The 21,266-nt window shown below is 49.4% G+C and overlaps 1 protein-coding gene across 1 annotated transcript in view; it reads right to left on the bottom strand.

Annotated features, from left to right (window-relative positions):
• The window catches only part of Asic2 (acid sensing ion channel subunit 2), a 1,263,387-nt gene extending 1,254,844 nt beyond the window's left edge, over positions 1 to 8,543 (bottom strand). The window contains exon 1 of the mRNA XM_004664575.2: positions 7,770 to 8,543. Within this exon, the coding sequence (XP_004664632.2) occupies positions 7,770 to 8,324 (555 nt within the window). The 5' untranslated portion in view covers positions 8,325 to 8,543. The remainder of the gene's footprint in view (positions 1 to 7,769) is intronic.
• Between the last annotated feature and the right edge of the window lie 12,723 nt (positions 8,544 to 21,266).

Consider the following 21,266-nt stretch of genomic DNA (forward strand, 5'->3'; position numbering starts at 1 on the left):
AGCTACCGATTTGTCCTCGAGGGATTGTTTTTAGATGGCTACTCCCATTGCAGCTCTTCCTATAAAAATTAGCAAATTGATATCCACTTCATAGAAAGCCTTCCAGACCTCATCTTTTCTCTAAGAGAAGGTTTTTCTATAGAAGGGAATAAAAGAACCAGTACTGGAAGATGGGGGTGGGTTAGGGAGAGGGACAAGTTTCCTGAGTAGATAAATTTCCAGATGACCCTCTTTCATCAACAGTCCAGGGAGAACTCCTAAAGAAGGTGACACAGACATAAAGATTCACCCAGCAAGTTACTGGGCTTGTGGATGGTATGAATCATCAAAATAGCTTCCAGCCCCTTTCATCACATGCAAAAGGATTCAATATTCACCCCAAAGCTCCACTTCCAGACAGCCCACAAGCTCAAATCCTACAACGAGAAGACTACAACCTACAAGCAGAAACCCTTCTCCTGGTAGGCAGCTTCTTACTCAGTGTGGACAGCCTGCCTCTCAAGGCCACATCCAAGGCTCGCAAGAAAGCCAAGCATCCTGGTGATATGAGAAATCATCTCATTTGTATGAGTGCCGACTGAGACCATCTTCACAACAAGTCTAAAGATGCTGCAGGTGGAGAGTCCAAACCCAAAACACATGTGCTGAGACCTGCCCTGAAGACAGTCACATCCGGAGCATTAGCACAGGCCTCATGGAGGAGTAGAATAGGGCCTCAGCCAGGAGGTCTGATGTCGCACAACATATCTATCTCCGTGGTGCAGCTTAGCAAACATCCAAGAAACAGTGGGGTGAATGGCTTTCGGTAAGTGCAGGTGACTGCCAGTGAGTTGCTGTCCAAGGAAAGCAAGTGGGGCTCACTTGTAACCCTATGTATCAAGGAATCTCCTAACACTCTGGCAACTAGCCAAGTGACTCCCAAGGAAAGAGAATAAATTGGCACCAATTGGGTGTATTCATATAGCACATGTAGTGTGCACAACATGGAAGCGTGACCCCAACCCTGGAGACCCGTACACACGTACACATTACGAGGCTGAACAGTGTTGCCCTCAAAATACCAAAATCTTATATGTAATTATACTGGGAAGGATGTTATAAGCAATCTTTCTTCCTTTGTTATTACTGCCAATGTAATGCTTCTGAATTTTCCTCCAGTGAGCATGGGTTGCTTTTATAACCAGAAAGTGTATTATTTGAATAGTGCAGACAAGACAAACCCTCCCCATGCAAAAGAGGAGCTGAAAGAAATGGCCACCCAAACTCAAATTAGCCAGCCAACTGCATGTTCAAAAACACTTTAAGCCTTAAGTGGCACACTACTTTAATCTCAGCACTCCCCAGAGGCCAAGATAGGAGGAATGCTATGAGTTCATGGCCAGCCTGAGACTACATAGTGACTTCCAGGTCAGTCTTGCCTACCTCAAAGACCCCACCTCAAAAAAAATGGGGTGGAGAAATGGCTTAGCGGTTAAGGCACTTGCCTGTGAAGCCTAAGGACCCGAGTTCAATTCCTCAGAACCCACATAAGCCAGATGCACAAGGTGGTGCATATGTCTGAAGTTTCTTTGCAGTGGCTGGAGGGCCTAACACATCCAAACTCTTGTCTATCTGTCTGTCTCTTTCTCTCTTCCTCCCTCTTCTCAAATAAATAAACAAAAATATTTATTTAAAAAAACCTTTAGGGTCATTTAACACAAACTCTGAAGACACAATTGATAGTTGTAAGCTAAGAAGTTTTAGGTTTTCATAATACACAGATGTATGATGACATCTTATCTTGGGGGATAAAGACCACCACAAGTTAGCAGTGAGTAACAACTGAGATATCCCTCACATTGATTAGAATAGTTAATATCAGTGTTGATAAGGATGAGGAAAACAGGAACCTTGCATACTGTTGGTAGGAATGTAAATGAATACATCTACTATGGAAAAAAGTTTAAAATAGGACTATTATACTACCTAACAATCTCACTACTGGTTATATAGCCAAAGAAAATAAAAACAGCACCCCCATGTTCATTGCAATATTATCTGAAATACTCACCAACATAAGAATCCCATGGCAGGGAAATGGAGAATGGAAATGTGGCATATCTACACAATGGAAGACTACTTACTTTTTAAAATTTATTTTTGTACAACAATATGAATAAACCTGGAAGACATCATGTTAAGTAAAATAAGCCAGACATAGATCAACAAAGATTGCATGATCTCAACTCCATGGAGAATCTTATAAAAATAAATAAATAAAACCCAAAGAAACAGAATGTAAAATGGTGATTACCAGAGATTGGGGTGTGTGAGGTGAAGAACAGAGGCTATATGGAACAGAAGATACAAGATTTCAGGGGAAATAAATTCAAGAGATACCCTATATACTATGCTGACTACAGTCAATAACAATATGCCATTTGCTTAAAACTTGATACAAGAGTAGATTTCATGCGCTCTCAACAACACATAAGTGTATGTGGTAACACAGCCAGTCACATGCCATGTTGGACACCACAATGCATACAGTTTTTGCTTCTGCATTTAAAAACATTAAAAGGGCTGGGGAGATAGCTGAGCAGCTAAGGCACAGGTAAGGTGCTTGCCTGCAAAGGCTTAAGACCTGAATTCAATTCTCTGGTACACACATAAAGCCAGATGCGCAAGGTGGCACATGCATCTGGAGTTCGTTTGCAGTGCCTAGAGGCCCTGGCATACTCATTCTCTCTGTCTGTCTTCTACCTCTCTCTGCTTGCAAATATACATACATACATACATACATACATGCATACATACATACATACATACATACATCTCCGATATAAATATATATATATGAGATATATATATATATATATCATTGGCTAAAAACTTAGGAAATGAATTCGGTCATCTCAAGGGTTCCTTTTACAATCAAATAGTTCATGATTCTCCTGGAAAGGAAGGCATATGCCTGCCTGAGGGAGGAATAAATCACCAATACTGAAGAGGGAAAAATGAACTGAGATGATCATACTGGGGAGGGAGAGACGCTGACTTCCCGGAGACACTGCTCTCCTGCTTCAGTCAAGCTGGATTTCCAGGGACAAGGGTATTAAAGGAAACAAACACCAAGCATGGGAAACAAAAGGCCGAGAGGAGAGAGAGGAAGGGCATGGGCTGGGATTCTGGGTGAATTCAGGAACCAGAAAACAACTACTTAGCCAGCAAGGTCTTGCTGGCACTGGCTGGAGAAGGCCCTCCTCTTGGCATGACGCTCGCAACACTGTGCGGAGGGAGACCGACTCCCAGCTTGCTGTGCCTTCTGGTGGCCAAGGCCCTCTCCACGTGGACCACTGCTGCCCTGACTGTACTCTGCTCAGCAAAGGCAAAACCACGCAGGCCCAAACTCAGCACATGGTGAGAAAAGCTACCTGGGCGGTACAGAGGTCAGCCAACCCTGGTCAGAGTCCAGAGCACAGTGAGCTCCCGGGAAGTGGCTCTGGAAGTGTGAGATTCAGCATGAAGGCCAACACAGTGAGGGAGACATTCCGCAGCGGAGCCGTGGTGAGGGAAGTGCTGAGCAGAGTGGGCCCTTAGCCCGGGGTGGGTGGGCGCTGCGAACCCCAAGCACAGCAGCCACCACTGCCCCCGAAGCTGCTGCTGAAGTTGCAGGCTCGGGCCAGTAAGACAAGCACCAGACTGGAGTCAAGAGAGCCAGGTTTCAGCTCAGGTTCAGTCAGGAGATTCCCCTAAGTGCATTCTGGGGGTTACTGCTCCTGTGTTAGAAATGTGAAAACGGGTTTAGGAAACTTGTCCAGGGTTACACAGCACACACCCAGCAGAGTTGAAATTCTGGCTCAGATCTCCCCCCAAAGCCCACATTCTCCACATGGATACTCCCAGATTATAACATGTAACAAACTGAGCTAGATTAGTCATAGATCCTCCCAGCCTTGCCAAAGAACCCCAAAGTCACTGTCATCCTGGCCATTACCCCCAGTATCTCGTAATACTATGTGATGTAGGTGGATATGCTCTATACTGAGTGCATGACCAGACACCTTTCTCTGGGTAAGGAAAGGAAGCCAAGCTTTTATGAAGAAATCTCAAGTTGAAAAAAAAACAACCATACACAGCTATGGGAATCGGGCTAGTGGTGAAAACGGAAGTACCATTTGTATTCCTCGACCCAGAGGAGGCGGACCCCAAAGTGGTGAGCAAAGAAACAGCACGAGGTCCTGTCACAGGCTAAACAGCGGGCTGTGCCTGTCAGCAGCACTGGGTTATGAATGCCTACGTTGACTTTCCTTCTGAGAAGCCTCCTCTCAGGGAGGCTGGACTTCCCACCAAGGGTTCCAAACTGCAAAAACCAGCAGCCCTCTACCGCCCTGCTCTCATCCTTTCAGCAGTACCCATCAATCTGACGCCTGCAAACAAGACAGTAATCCTCCTACAAAAGTGATAATCACGCGGCCTCACATCAACATGGCTGGCAGATTGAACAGAACTTTCCCATATCTTGTCTCATGTATTTCTTCCCCCAACATCCCTGTGGGGTTAGAAGGTCATGCATCGCTGTGGTCACATATTAGATAAGCCAAGTGCAGGCCTAGAGAGCGCTCCAGACACAAGCCAGGGAATAGTGAGAAACAGATGTTGCAGGTCTTCCAACCTGCGTCTCCCAACTCATGGTCTTGTGCTCAGATGACACACCACAGCCAGGGGCTCCCAGCCACCCCTCTCCCCCATCTTCCTGCCACTCTGGGTCAGTGGGACCACTTCCTTTGAGTAGGCACCCTGGAAACAAAGTTTCCCATCTGCTCTCACGGGAAGGAAAAGCGCACATCTCTCTGAAGTCAGGTGCTCTTAGGTGAGAGCCAGGAGTGTAACTGCATTCTCACCATCACACCTGTGAACACAGCACTCAGCATTCCACACCTGGCTTCCTGGGGACTTTGAGGCTCTGCAAACAACCTTCTCTCACTCTGCTAGAATTCTGGCTCGTTCACTAATTAAAGGGTATTATACACTTCATTGCACACCAGCTAAGAAGTTGGAATGAGGAAGCTTAATGCTGAAGCATTAGCCCCGGAGATCCACGAGGTATGCTCTACAGTAGAAACAAATTGTGACAAAGAAGCCGTCCACCTGTGACAGGCCCTCCCCTGCACTTAACACTTAACTTCTCCAACAAGCCAGCCAGAAAGCACCTCCAGGAAGAAGGCAGCAAGAGCACGGCACAGAACTTGCAAAGAAGACCGCAGGACACGGATGAACAGCAGAGACAGCGAACGAGAAGGAAAGCTGGGAAAGTCCCTTCTCCATTAGCACCTTCTCTGGCCCTCTACTTTTGCCTTCCAGTGTGGGAGTCCAAGAAAAGCATGCCTACGCTCCAAGCCAAAATGGCCCAGGGAGACCTAGAGTGTACCAGAAGGTCGGGTCCTCCCTGCGAGGTCTTGGATAAACTTGGCATCATATTGTCTCTGCAGCCTGAGCATGACTACCCTCTGTGGCCCAGTGTTGGAGACCCCTCTCCATCCCCGGTCTTTCTCTCAGTTTCCTGGCATAGATGTCTTTTGTGGTATCTCTGAGTGGATGGAAGGGGACACTGAAAAATCACTCTTTTAAAAAAAAATGCTTGGAAATATCACACACATAGAGGGCCAGTCCAAGGACAGTCACCCAAACAGATGAACTTGAATTTGGTGAGACTGACAGATAATGACATGCCACTAATTAGGAATGAACCTTACCCATGGCCAACGTCACCATTTTGGGAGACCTTCTAAGCAGGTCAGATAAGGTTGTACGGCCTGATCTTCATGTGCTTGCTACTCTGGCAACTCAAGTGATGGACCAAGTGCCAAAGGGTAGCCTGAGGTCAACAAACCCTTACGACTCAGCGGAACTTGGGCATGAACGTGAAGCTAGCACTTGGTCATGTGGTCATGAGAATGCTCATGGGGAGGTCTACGGACTCAGTTTAGGGTCTGCCACTCAGGACACGTCTCCGAGGGACCCTGTGTCTTCCTGTGCATTCCGTGTGTGTGCAGGCAGACAGAGGAAGAGCTGAGGACACTTCGGAGCTGCACGGTACAGTGGTGAAGCTAAGCGTTGCCAGGCACTAGAAAGCATGGGCTGGAATACAGCGAGGGTTTCCGCCTTCACCAGCGAGGCGTTTTCCAGTCTTTCCGTAAGGCACCTCAGACATCATTTGTGTGTGACATATTTTAGGATCCTGTTTGCTCCTTTTAGAAGGGCTGGTCCCTTCCTCCCCCTGCTCAGACGGGCTTCATCTTTAGAAAATCCTGCTTTGGCTTTGGCTTTGGCTGTGTTTCATCCTCAGAATGTTTAAAAGGGGATAATACAAAACGGCTCCCCCAGGAAACATCTCCAGCACACGGCCTGCAAGAGACAGTGCCCCCCGGGCACTCTGGGCTCTTCCCGAGTCAGAGACAGCCCACAGCAAGCACAGGGGCTGCAGACAGAGACTGGCTGTAGCACTACGAGAATCTCAGAGCAAGATGCAGGTGCCCCTGAGAGGGGGTGGGAAGGGCTGCACCATGGGAAAGGGAGGGAATGTCTTAATGAGGCAGAGCACCCCGGACAAGTGCTGATGACATAGTCCAGTCCCTTGACAACCGCCATCCCCAACTTGCATTTTGGCTTCAGACTGTGATACTCAAAAGCTGTCTTTTCTCCCCCAGGCAGCTCCAGGGGAAACAGCTAGACTGAGCTTCAGGAGGGTCCCACAGTTCTTGATACCCTAGACTTGCCTGGCAAAGTGGAGGACCCAGCAGCTGCTGTCTGACCTGTTACGCCAAGTTATGCCTAGAAATCCACTAATTGGGTGAGAACTCTGGAAGCAACATCTCTCCTCCCACCCATCCCTCTCTGTCTCCTCAGAAAGCCCACCCTGAATGTGGGCCACATCCCTCCTCTTTACTCAGTGCCACACGCCACGCTCCCCCTCCAGCTTTTCCAATCCCACAGCTGCTCACCCCTCTCCACGCCCTCCTCCCGCACCCACGTTGTGCAGCATTTGTACACAGAGAGATCCAGCCTTTGAGTTTCAAGCTACAGCTCCCAGGCAAGCCAGCAGAGAACCACCGGTATCTCTCTGCCTATCCTGGGCCCTGCTTTCTGTCTCAGCAACACGTACAGCTTCTGGCTACAACCTGCGAAGAGACTATAGAGAACCTGGGGAAGGTTCCTGACCTATCCTCTCCACCCCAATCTATGCAAGAAGCGGAAGCAAAGAGCTTCCACACCTTTTCAGCATCACCTGCTCCAGCGAGCTCCCAAAGGCACTGGGCCCCACACCCCCTTCTGTGACTGCTTCAGCTCCAGCCCAGCCCACAGGATGCAGTGCCTGATGCCACTTCCGAGCAGAAAGAAACAGAGAGAGAGAGAGCGATCATCAATGACAAGCTGTTCCCATCTCACAGCTTGGACTCAAAGCGCCCTGGACAACGGACAAACAAGGCCTCCTCCCTCTGGCTGGGAGAGTGCCAACTCAGCACATCTAGGAAAGTGACCCCCCCCCCCCCGCCCACAGAGCAAGCTCCCCTGTCACCCTCCAATCTGAAAGGACCCCGTCATCCGGTAGCCTTTTCTACAACCAACTCCAGCAATTCTCACTTCTACCCTCCTAGCCTTCAACTAGAGCTCTGTTCTCTCTCCTGCCCCGGAGCGCAGGGAGACGGAAGGCCAAACAGAGAAGAGCACCGGTACAGCACTTCTGCTGAAGACCGAGCCCAAGAGCGAGCCGAAAGCCAGGTACTCACTGTGGTGAAGTCCTGGTGGCCACACTCCTGGCCCTTGAACTTGCAGTAGAGCATCATGTCCTTCAGGTCGTGGCCCACGCGGTGCAAGAACTCCAGCATGCTGAATTGCTTGGGCTTGTAGTGTTTGAAGTTGGCCTTCTGCCGCAGGGCCTCCAGCACCATGGGGTCGGCCAGATGTGGGTCTGGGATCTGCAGGTTGACATCCAGCAGGGCGAGCAGCTCCCCGGCGTGGTACAGGTCATTGGTGGTGAGTCTGGAGAACCGGAAGCCATTGAGGTTGCAGAGGGTGACAGCTGGGAAGACGAGGCTCTGGGCCACCACCTCATCCACCTTGGTGACGTGCTGGTAGGAGAAGTAGTAGGACACTCTCTCGGAGCTTTCCACCAGAAGCAGGCCCAGGGAACCCACGAAGGCCACTGCCCAGAGCACACGCCGGATGGTCAGCGGCCCATACACGAAGATGTGGCGGATGCCGTGGAGGGTGGAGGTGTTGGCGAAGATCTGGATGCTAGAAGGTTGCAGACTGCCCTCGCTGGGGCTCTCCTTGAGGTCCATGGGGACCCTGTGCAGTTCCGCAACTGGCTTCAGGTTGATCAAATTTCAGGGAAGAGAGTTCCCAGTCCTCCTCGGGTTCTGCTTAAACCTTGCCCGTTCAAGGCAGCAAATGCCAGGCAAGCATCAGGCCAGACGTTGGGAGTTTATCCTGAGAGCCCCGGCCGCACGCTGACAGGGGTGAGTGTTTATATAAAACCCATTCAAACTCTAGCTCCTGATTTTTTCCAGGCGATAAGGAGGGCTGGTTTTATTTAGGGAGACACCAAGGTGATGTGGAAGGGATGTGGGTGGGAAGGGAGCGCTTAGCCAATGGAAATAAAGTCCTCCCCCCTACACACGCCACTAGAGACAAGATTAAAAGCGAGAGCGAGGGAGAAAATGCTTAAAACAAGTCGCTGAGCAGCTCGGAGCCTGTTAACCAGCGCATAATGCCCCGTGTTAACCATCTTGGGGGATGTCAGCGCAGCCACGCTGATGCACTGCGGTGGGCGCCGCGGCGCAGCATCCGAGCCACAGCCGCGGAGCTCCGCTCCTTTCCCGGTGATGTTCGGACTCCGGCTGCCGCTTTCCTCCGCTGCCGGCCTCCGTCCCTCCTCTCTCCTCCTCTTCCTCTAGGTCCCCCTTTGGGGGCAGAATTCCAAATGCCAGCAGCTAGCGCTTAGGGGAGGGGGCTGGGCATGGATGCGGGGGGTCTCGGGTGGACTCGTGGCTCTCCGCCTCGCTCCCGGGAGGAAATGGAGAGAGCCCAGGGCGCGGAGCGAGCCGGCTTCCTCGCCTTTCCCGCATCCCCTGGGGATGCTAGGGCAAGGGGAGGGGCGGGGAAGCAGAGCTGGAGGGGTTGGAGACCCAGAGAAAGTTTCTTTTTAGCTTTTTGTTCTGCCGAGGAGCAAAGCTGGTGGGGGTTTCTGCTCGAGGGAGAGAGCCAGCCTGGGGGAGGAGAGCTTGACTCCCTATCCCCACAGATGGCAGGAAAGCGGTTAAAAGATGATGTGACCAGCCGGGTATAGGGTGCACCGGTGTGAGGTCCGGGGTCAGGCCCAAGCAGGGATCTGGTCCAGAAAGGAGATGCTGAAAATGGAAAAGGGAGGGGGAGAAATCTAAACCCACAGGGCCTCTGCTACAGGCTGGAGGGGGGCATTGCACGTGAGTAGGGAGAAGCTCTTTCTAGAAAAACCAGGATGCCCCTGAGGCCTCTCAGATCAAGAGCAACAAGTCGCCCCCTCCCCTCACCCCACAGATGGTTGTCAGGAGTTTCTGTGTTTGACAAAGAAAGACAGCTGGGTGCCAGGTAAGGCTGGCTGCATTCCATTCGGTTTGGGGTGTGTGTGTGTGTGTGTGTGTGTGTGTGTGTGTGTGTGTGTGTCTCCCCAGGATTTGCCAGATGGAATCACAGCTGGAGCTGTAGGTGAGAGCAAATACTGGGCTCTCAACCTCCTACCTCCCGTTTCCTGAAAATCCACTGGAAGTCCGTCCCTGCTAGCATGTGGGTGTGGCTTGCCTGCCTCCTACCTGTCCCTGGCCAGGGATCCAGTGACTGGAACCTATTATATCAGTGATGAATTCCCATCGGGAGGAAAGGAGCCGATAGTCAGAGCATCAACTGTAACCACACCGCCCCCCTGGGGTAGCTATACGTGGAGACAGGGGTCAGGCTTAGTAGTAAGTACCAAGACCGCAACCTGGAAGATGGTGGAGAAGGCAACTGAGATGGGGTTCTTCCAGGTTGAGAGCCTCTCAGCAAACATGTACCCATTTGGCCTCCTGCTAAACTGAATCCACTAGGAACAGTGCCCAGGTGCACCCTGAGGCAATGTGGGCACGACCTTGACCTTGGTGGTTTATTGATCGGCAAGTCCAAACAGCAGAGAACATCCAAGAAGACAACTGTCTGAGGCCGATCAGCCTCGTGCATTTGTTAATCCAGAGGTCCCAGTCAGGGGACCAAACTAAGGGTTAATCTGTCTGAGGACCTGTAGGAGGTGCCATGCTACCATCCTGCTTAGCCTTCTCCACTGCACTGACCGGTGAATGAATGTTGTCTTTACCGCCATTGCACAGAAGAGAACTTGGAGGTTTACAAAAGTCCAGTGTCATGTCCAAATTACCCAGCTGGCATGGTGGCAGTTGGACTTCAACTCAGGCATGTTTGTCTCCAGAATGAGTTTTCAAAAGCAAAGCCAGCCGGACGTGGTGGCGCACGCCTTTAGTCACAGCACTCAGGAGGCAGAGGTAGGAGGATCGCTGTGAGTTTGAGGCCACCCTGAGAATACAATGAATTCCAGGTCAGCCTAGAGTGAAACCCCACCTCGAAAAAACAACAACAACAACAAAAAAAAACACAAGCAAACAACAACAACAAAAAAGCAAATCCAAAATGTTCCTTCACAAACGTAGGAAAGAAGCAAGCATTTCTACTTCTCTCTCCCTCCCTCCCTCCCTCCCTCCCTCCCTCTCTCTCTCTCTCTTTCAAACACACACACACACACACACACACACACACACACACATACACCAGTTCCTTGTATGCACAGCAGTACCTTTTGCCTTCTCTCCAACAAGTCCCATCTCTGCTTCCACTTTGTCACAGTTCACACCCCTCATTCAAGAAGACCCCCACTTCATCTCACCTATCTATCCTCTAGTAATCCTTTACTCAGGTTGGGGCCCTGTGTTGGCTTAGGGGGAAAACAAGACAAACGAAATACACCTCCTCCCATGGTACTTCAAGTTTCCAGAGTGGACCATGCTCATCAACCCCCACACTACAGAAGGAGAGACTCCCAACATTAGTCACGCCCAGCTGGAAGCCATGTTGTCCATTCCTGCCTGCCACCCCACCCCCGCCCAGGCCTGGCCCATGCCTCATTCTATAGCCTTCCCCTTCTCATCTATTTCCCAAGGAAGCCTCTCCGTGTTCCGGGATCACTTTTCTCTTGGTTAACGTGTTTCCTCATGTGTGCAGAAGTGGGTCTGAGAATTGGTCTCATCATCCTATACCCGTTTAAACCCATTTGCAGCTCACTCGCCTCCCCACTGGATTGGAGAGTTAGAAGCATAGCATGGCAAGGTGATGTGGGAGAGTCACCCAGACCTGACTTTGGATCGCCAGTCTGCTCTGTCTCCTTCTCAGTGACCCTGGAGGAAATGTCTAAACTTCTCTGGGCTTCCTTTCCCCCGCCTCCACAGTGCCCCCTGCCAGAGTGCTGTGCAAAGGGAATGAGATGAAGATTATGAAGTGTCTGGTGCAATTTAGATGCTTAGCAATTAACACTCTCTCTTGATGAATACTCAGACGGCATGCTTGGTTGACACTGGTGTTCTCTTCCAGGTGATTGGGGAGCTATTTAACACTCTGGAAGATGTCGTTTACACTGAGCTTGGCATGGCTGGAAGTGTCACCATTCCCACCTAAAGGGCAAGGTCAGGTATGCTCCTTCCTCTCCTGTGCTTTCCAGCATATGGTCCTCTCAAGGCATTCTTGACCAAAGTTGTCCCAAGTGGGCTAGGAACTTTAGGGCAGCTAAGGGACCAGTGGAGAACAACCCTAAGGGTGGCTTTCATTGAAGGTCACTGGGCTCTGTGCTTGACATTTCATGGATCCATCACATGTCCAGAGTATTGCCAAGCCCATTCTACAGAACAGAAAGCTGAGGACAGAAAGGAGAGCCCCCTTGCTCAAGGCCCCATAGCTATGAAGTAGAAGCACTGACAGTCAAACCCAGGCAAGTCTGAGCTAGAAGATATGGCCCAAGGCCCAAACACAACAGAAACGCCAATCAGGGTCCCAGCTTTGATCTCGACGCATCTGAGCTACAGAGTGTATTTTAAGAGAACCAGGCAAACTGCTTTCTAACATACACAGCTGTTTGACCAGAGGCTAATAAAACGCTCCCCACCAAGCTCCTCTTGAGGGTCCTCTTCAAATGGTAAGATTTGGCTGCAATTAGCACCGCAGTTTACACACAAGTATGGAATGGTCCTTACAAATGCTTTTAGGCTATTCACTTGGTTAAACATTCTCAGCCTCCATCAGAGTCCTGTTATCTTTTGCTGAGCTCCCAGGGTGTGTGTAGAGGGCACAGGCTTTGGGTATAAAGTAGATCTACTTGGGCCAGATATTTAGGCAGTGTCCTAATTGTGTATAATTGTGATTTTGTGTGTGCGTAGTACACAAGTAAACACTAAAGAACCTTCCAGGTAAATTCACGTGCAAATAAGACAACTTAACCCCAGATTTTCACTTTGGTGAATCTACTTGTTTATGAATACATAAATGAATGCGTGAACGAATTTCTCTCTATGGCACTGAGACTGCTACTAAGAGGTGCCAGGAGGGTGGAGTGTTATTTTGGAACCCTGGGGACCCTGGAGCCTGCCCTGAGCCTGGCTTCCGGAAGGTGAAGAGCAGAGGGCAGCCTCCTGCCTCTGCAGAGAGTGATGGGCAGGCCCAGCCAGCCAATCAGCACCAGAGCTAATTTGCTACTTAACGTGCGTTAGATCCTGCTGTTGCGCTGCCACCAGTCCCTAGTTAGAGAAAGAAAACAACAAAAATCTTTTCTTATATGCAGATGGCATTGTTATTTCAAATTCAGAGTGGCCTCCATGTACAATGTTTCCTCTGGCTCTTCACTGTGGTGTGTAAAGGTTAAAGAGCAACTGTGAGAATGCCAAGCACTTCCCTTCCGTTGACTGGCTTAACACAACCCATATAGCAGCCATTTCATTTCTTTGGTGAATAGTTAGCAAATAATGTGCCATGGGCCAGAGAGATGGCTTAGAGGTTAAGGCGCTTGCCTACAAAGCCTAAGGATCCAGGTTCGAGTCTCCAGGTCCCGTGCAAGCCAGATGCACAAAGTGGTGCATGCACCTGGAGTTCATTTGCAATGGCTGGAGGCCCTGGTGTGCCTATTCTCTCTCTTTCCCTCTCTGTCTCAAATAAATAAATAAAATAAATATTAAAAAGATAATGTGCCATGAAAGGAGGGCATATCAGGTAGAAGCAGAAAATAATACCAGATAGTTAATGGGTACTTTATATTGGCATTTTATTGGTTTTGCTTTCCAGATGAGTACTACAGAAGCCAGCCCACATTGGGCAGACCCTCATGACTCGGCTACCCATTCACCTGACCACTGGAATGAACATGCGGTGTGGCCTTCAGGACATCATGTGACATCTCTGTGCTGTTTTCTCATGTGTGCTAACTCATTCCCGATGCTTCCTCTTCCTCCTCCTCCTCCTGCTGCTGCTGCTGCTGCAATTTGACAGCAGCCCTAACTAAATCCGAAATGGCCAGTTAATGGGATAAAAATTAGTTTATATCTGGGATTCTGGTCATTAGGCCTATGTCACCATCTGCTGGAGCTGGGTGAGGCCAAGGCCAGGCAGCCCGAGGTCACCCAGCACTTGTCCGACTGCAGAGTCCTGCTCCCTGCCCCTCCTGCGCCCCCTCCACAGGCTCAGAGTCTGTAGGGCTGGAGCTCAGCAATGCTGGCTTCCTTTCGAGGTGCAGGAAGGCAGCTCAAGATGGCTCCGCTGTCCTATTCACCAGCCCGGCCAAGCTGCTCCTCGGTAGAGTTGGAAAGAGCCCCACCCCCAGCTGCCTCCCCATCTCCATTTCCCCTTCACCCCACTCATTACCTCATCTCACGCCTCTCTCTTCTCAACACTCAATATCTTTGTCAGCGTGTCTCCTCTCCTTGTGAAATACCTGCTGCTGTTAATGGAATATGCATCTCTGCCCCATCCCACCCTAGGGACAGACTCTCTGCCTGGCTGGTGGAATACTGTTTGCCCAGCAAGAAGCTCCTAACACAAGAACTCATGAGTCACTGGTCACGTGAATGAATTCACCGATCCCTGACGTGGAGGCCAGGCTGTTTCTTTGGGATATAGGGATGGAGACCCGCTTCCAGTCTTGCAGACCTAGAGCCTACCCTGAGGAAAGCAAGGGCGCCTCTTCCTCTCACCTGAATGTTACTGCTCCAGTGTATAGGAAAAGAAGGAGAGGGCAACACCCAGAGAGTCATATAACTGGAAACCCTGACTTCAGGAGGGCCCTTTATACTTCCCAATCTGAATGAACATGGGTGCAAATGTGAGCTAAAGCTGTTTGTTACCTGCCCTGCTAGGGAGGAATTTCACCTTCACCCTATCCTCTCTACTCCTGGTTCACAGGATGACGATGTCAAAAATAAATGGTGTGAGTAGCAGGTGTTCAATAAATGACTGCAGGTATGGAACGAGGAATGCAGTTCGCAACTCCAAACTGTGCCTTTCCCTCAATTATTTTCCCATTGAGCAGGGTCTCATGTATCTCCGGCTAGCCTCCAGCTTGCCATGTAGCCAAGGCTAGCCTTGAACTCCTGATTCACCCGCCTCTGCCTTCTAAGTGCTAGGAATACAGGCACGCACCACGACGCCTGGTTTGTGGGGTGCCGGGGAGCTGCAAGCGTGCTAGGAAAGCACTCGACCAACAAAGCGACAGCCCCAGCCTCAATCTATTTTTAATAACTAAAAATTAGCTTATAATGAGTCCTTTGCCTTGTTGCATAGAATAAGTAGCTTTTAACTTTGATTTTGTTTGCTTTAATGAGACAGACCTCCCTATAGCCTGCTAGTTGCATAAGGGCTGACTCCCTCCCCACCAGGCTAAAAGGCAGCTCTGGACCACTTCAGACCACCTCCACTTTGATCCTGAAAGCCCTTTAATCTAGAATATCTGTTTAAAGACAGGACGGGAATATCTTGTTTACACAAGCAAAAGCGTAAGAACTCAGGACCAGGCGGCCCCAGACTCCAGTTTGATTTTCTGTCATTTCCTTTCCTCCAGGTCGTGAGAATACAGCCGACCCTTTTCTGTCCCCCGCCGCTGCCCGTGTCCTTTCATATTCCTTGTCTGTGTGCCTCCTGCTCATCTAATCTACTCTGGACCCTCTCTCCCCCAGGAAGGAAGGTGCGAGAAGAAAGAAAAGAAACGGGCGCTGTCTGTTTTCTCTCAGCCGCTCAGTCCCCTGGAGACAAAGGCTTCCCAGGCAAGGGAAAATAAATGCACAGCGAGGCCTGAAGTGAACCATCCACAGACTGCTTTCAACAAGAACTTTATTAGCAGCACCTTGGCCCGAGGTGAGCCGGCGCTCTCCAGAGCAGCAGCGAGGCAGAGCCAGCCCCAGCTTGCCGGCGCTGAGCAGCGCTGCTTCTCCCTCTTGTGTTCCCGGCGCGGGGTTGCAGCAGCTGCCTGGCTTCCGCAGGAGTTCCTGCGAAGGTGCCAAGGGAGCCCTGCCAGCGACCACTCCTCCGCCTCAACCTCGCTTGGCCGCTCACCCACCTTCTTGCACTCATACTCATGCCCCCCCCCCCCCCCCCCCCCGCTGTCCCCCTCTCTGTTCCTCACTCTTCTCTTTTGGAAGTTTTTTTTGTTTTGTTTTGTTTTTTTCAGTTTCAGTTTTTCAAGGTACAGTTTCACTCTCTAGTCCAGGCTGATCTGGAATTCACTATGTAGTCTCAGAGTGGCCTCGAACTCACAGAGATCCTGCTACCTCTGCCTCCTCCTGAGTGCTGGGATTAAAGGTGTGTGCCACCACACCCACTGAGGGTCTTTTGTTTGTTTGTTTGTTTGTTTGTTTGTTTGTTTGTTTTTCAAAGCTGAGTCTCACTGTAGCCTGGGCTGATCTGGAATTCACTCTGTAACCCAGGTTGGTCTCCCACCTCAGCCTCCCAAGTGCTGAGACTAAAGGTGTGCACCAACATGCCTGACTGACTGCTCCTTTTGAAAATGCTCAAGTGAGGCTAGAGAGGTGGCTTAGCTATTAAGGCACTTGCCTGTGAAGCCAAAGAACCCAGGTTCGGTTCCCCAGGACCCACATAAATCAGAGGAACAAGGTAGCACATGCATCTGGAGCTTGTTTGCAACAGCTGAAGGCTCTGGCACACTTATATTCATTCTCTCTCTCTCTCTCTCTCTCTCTCTCTCTCTCTCTCTCTCTCTCAAATAAATAAATAATAAAAATGCTCAAGGGCACCCAATTCAGAGTGCACTGCCCATGTGTACCTATATGATGGCTAATATGTATCCTTTGTACAAGTAATTGTGTATATGCTTTAATTCAGTTTATTTCTTCTCTAGCTCTTTCAGCATAAAAGAAAAAAAATAGGAGGCTGGGTATTAGCTTGGTCAGTAAAGGGCTTGTCTTATAAGCTTAACAACTTGAGTTCAGTCTTCAGAACCAAGGTAAAAAAATAATTCTGAACATAGCCCAGATTTACATCTGTAATTCCAGCATTGAGGAAGCAGAGACAGGTGATCCCTGGAGCTTGGTAGTCGGTCAATCTAGCCTAACTCATGAGCTCTGAGCCAGTAAGAGATTCTGTCTCAAAAGGGATGGACAGTGTTCTTAAGGATGACTCACGAGGTTGTCTCCTGTCCTCCACACCAATGCACCCCCCCCCCCCTCTCTCTCTCTCTCTCTCTCTCTCACACACACACACACACACACACACACCCCAAAAGAAACAAAAGCAATGAAATGAAAGATGAAAGTAAGAACCTAGAAAACAGGATTAAGGGGAAGAAAGGAGAAGAGTCGAGCCTCTATGTTCATCTTTTCTGCATATCAATGTAATTCACTTTACAAATTCATGAGCTGTGTTGTGTAGGCACTGTGCAGGAGAAAGGTATCTATGCACCACCTATACAGTGGTAAGGGCTCTCCAGGAAGCAGGAAACACCGAGTGTACTTTCCATCTCGTGTACAAGACACTGATTCATATCTCCCCCCCACCCCAACCCCCGTTCATGTGATGCTCTTTAGTTGGTTTTATCACATTTCAGTTCTGTAGCAGAAGTAAGGTCTCTGTTTCCAAATTACCAAAGAGGACACTGAGCTTAGAGAGTTGAAGGACTCTGTGAAACTCCTTGCCACTGAAGCTGGAATCTTTGTTTTCTAATTTCAAGCCGCAGGCTGTTTGCACTCTGCCATCATCCTGATCAGACCCTTCCACAGACACCCCGTCCCCCCAGAGCTGTGATTTAGAAAGAATGCGGCAATGCCAAGGTGATCAGCAAGACAAGAGGACTTGGCTGTGGGGAGGGGAAACCACGAAGGGCGAGGATGTGAGGTGAGCCTCCCAAAGCTCCAGGACTGGGGCAGAGGCCACATGTCCTTAGAGCCAGTGCCCCTGAGTCTGTCATCCAAAAGTTCACAGTGAAAGGAGCCAGAGGCCAAGATTTTAAGAGTTCTGGTCAAAGTGTTGAGCACTAGACGCATGTTTCCCTCTCTTCCTCTGCATCTATCTACAGACAGGTGCGTCTCTGTGTGTCCTTCTCTTCTGTGTGTAATGATGTGTTCGATGTAGCAAGGATTTATGGCTTACTAATTTTAGTCTGGGCACTTTGCTAAAGCGCTGTGAAAGGATACTGGTAAGTAAGGGACATCACCTCATTGTCCCAAGGGACTCCAGGCAGGGAGGAAAGTGGGCGGGCAGGCATATTGGCATCTATAGACTACAGAGGCTGTATACATCATCAGATGGTGGCTGTCACGAGGCTTCCCACTGAGATGTGCTGTTCAGTTCTCTGCCACTCGATGCCATGGAGGGAAGGGAATCCACAGATCACCCAAAATTATGCAGTTACTCTGCTCGTTTAGAAGATAAAGAGAACAAGGCTTACAGAGGTGAGGTAACTCGTCCACGGTCTCATTTCTGATGTGACGAACTTCAGGGAAGAGTCCAGGATGGGCAAGTCACACTGCTTATCTGGGCTTCGTGAGGCCTGGCACCAGGATCCAACGGGTTGGGTCAGAAGACCGTGAGTTTACATCCTGGACCCAACACACCTCAGCTCTGCTACCTGAGGGATCCTATTCACTGCCAAAGCCTTGTCTTGCTCATCTGTAACATGAGGATGGTAGTAGTTCCTATCTCTGGAGCTGATGGGAGCTGTGATGAGCTAAAGTGTGCAAAAGTGCTAAAGTGTGAGAACTATCTAATTAAAGTTCAGTCAGCACAAGCTGTCATGACTAATACCATCATTATAATTACCATGATTGTAAAAAGGGAGATTTGGGTGCCAAGCCACACTCTGTGAACTTTCTCTGGTCCCCACCCCATTCCCACAAGAATACGGGGAGTATACAGTCATGAATCAGGTACAAGCCTAAGATCTGACGAGCAGTGGGATTTTAAACATTCATACGTCAGAGTGCATGAGGGTCCCTGGAAACAAAGGAAGGAGTCTCCAAGCTGGCTTCAAAGGCGTCTTCTCCCTGAAAAGGCTGGAGAAACATTGCTCATTTGTACCTTATTAAGCCAGGCTGTGTATCAAAGTCTCATTAGTCTGTGAGGACATGTTTGAGAGCTGTGGTCCAGCTTTGACCAGTATTTATCTGGACCTCTGTGTTTCCTCCCAAGACAAATACAAGACCCTCGTGGGTCTTGAGCATGTAGGCTCTTGCAGATGTAAGCCCTTGGTGGCTCTGTGAGCAGTCACTCGTTCAGGGACTGACCCAGAGAAAAGCCATTCCATCATCAGTGAATGCTTCTGTAAGGGTTGGAGGTTGGACTGTCTCCATCCAGGGCCAGGTGCTCTGGAGGACGGACATCCTTACCCTCTTCACTCACCAGTACCTCCTACTTGAGCTCCCCCCTCTATCCAGTATAATGGACTCCTACACCCATGCATCTCCATAACCCTCCTGTCACACTCAGAAACCAAACTGCCCGCCACCCGTGCGGCAGTGATGGGTTTTTATTGACTATAATAGAGCCTGTCCTTTGTGTAGCCACAGCGCTAAACACCACGAGAGATCAGATCGGAGAGGAGCCAGGCGAATGCCTTTCATGGAAGAAGCTGGCCACGGGGTGACAACACTGGGGTGTCATGCAGCACAAGATATCAGATCCATGACAAAATTGGGTGTGCATAGGAGTGTGAGGGGACCGGGTGGAATTGGTTCGCCTGATCCAACTCCAAGGGCTGGTGTGGACGGTGAGGCCCTCTGTCCAAGCCTCACTGGCTTTACCTCCCAAAGTAGACACTGAGCTGTCAGGAATTTACATTTAAGCTCTAGGAAGAAGCTACTATTGTTGTTTGACTAGATAGATATATTATGGCCACCAAATTGCCCTCTAAATATTTTTATTCCTGTATGTTAATGCTCGTCTCCCTTTTTGTTAGAGAAGCTGCTCCTTTAAGGTGGCCACTAGGGAGACGCAAAGCTCATCACAGAGACAGAAGTGAAGTGAAATATTCAGCACTGAGAAACACGATCTCGGCAACACCCTCCAAGGCTCAGGGGCCATTGCAGTGGCAGAAAGAATGTAAGAACCAAAGAATGGGGAATGCTGCCTTCCAGACACAAAGTGGCTGTTGTAGTTATGACCTCACAGTGGCTGATGCTACCTACACAAACTCTGAATAATATGACAGCAACAATAACAACAACAACAACAATAATAATAATAATAATATCAAAATAGAGGAGAGACTAGTTGAAAAGAAGCAGGGGTTTAGCACAGGGCTCATGGACGAGAGAACAAAGGAGGGTGGTTGTGGGATGATGTCAGGGTATGTTGCGGAGGTTTTCCGTGAAAGGGTTTTGAAAGGAATTTACGTGAATGATATTAGCTAATGAGAGTTTCTCCACTTCACCATGCATAATACTTTGGGCTGGTTAAATACATTGTGAGGCACTATCTGATGCATTGTACGATGTTTAGTAGGATCTCTGACTTCTATTCACTAGGTGCCAGGAGCACACCCGCCTGCCCCAATTGTGCCAATCAAAACACCCCCAAAGGCAAAATCATCCTCAGTTGGGAACCACTAAGGAATCTTAATATAGACCAAGGAGATGGGTGTAATCACTATCTCTACTATATAGCAGTTCCTTCTGTAACCTGAGGGGTATCTGTGTTAAATCCTACATCCAATTCTACACATCAAGGAGGGGTTGACAGAGGCAGATTTGCTCCATGGTCCACATGCCTCTGTTCTCTTGGTATTGTCTGAGGATGTACCATAACCCTCCCACCACCACCACCAAAAACAAAAAAAAAAAAAAAAGATGGACCTTACAAGCAGCAACCTCTGATGGTGATAATGACTACATGAGCCACACAACCACCTTTCCTGCAGACCCTGTCCCCACCTGGTGTAAAAGTACACTGGGACTGACATGTGGGGATTGCCCCACGTCACAAAGCAGACAAGACGGCAAGACACCAGAGGCTGGACTTGGACCCAAAACCTGTCATACTGCTCTCTCAGTCGAATAAACACTGATTAAATGATCACGGGCGGACAGGCAACTTAATAAAAATATGCAAATCCCTGATGATGGATATATTTAGGGGATGAATTATTATGTGACGGTACAAAAATAGATCAAGGGAGAGCCACGTGGAATTGCCAGTCTGGCTGTGTGAGAGACCAGGAAAGTGTGGTGAGAGAGTACTGGGAACATTTTGTTACTGTTATTGGGAGACCACTCCTAGGCTGTCACCTGAAGACACAACATTCATGGGTGTCTCTTAAAGCAACAGTACACATGATCCTATGAGGAAGAATTGTCATCCAGTCAACCTTCACGTTGTGGATTAAAACACTGCAGATGCTCAAATACTCCCATAGGCAATCCCAATTCTCACATACATACCCGTGGGCTCGGGGGCCTTGTGAACCCACTAACGCTCAGACATCCTACTCAGTCCTCCATGCAAACAGGATTCCATAGAGGAAGAGCATCAACTTCCTCTGGGAGCCAAATCCCACCTGATGCTGTACCCATCTTAAAATTTTGCCTATTTCACAGACAAGGCGACCCGGACTTACTGAGGCAAACTAAGCTGCCTCTGCTCACACTGCTTGCATGGGGATGAACTTCAGGTAGGAGTCCAGGGTCACCAAATCACACCACTGCCCTGTGCTCTGTGAGACCCGG

Source organism: Jaculus jaculus, chromosome 9 (assembly GCF_020740685.1).
Source record: "Jaculus jaculus isolate mJacJac1 chromosome 9, mJacJac1.mat.Y.cur, whole genome shotgun sequence".
In the NCBI taxonomy this organism is placed as follows: domain Eukaryota; kingdom Metazoa; phylum Chordata; class Mammalia; order Rodentia; family Dipodidae; genus Jaculus; species Jaculus jaculus.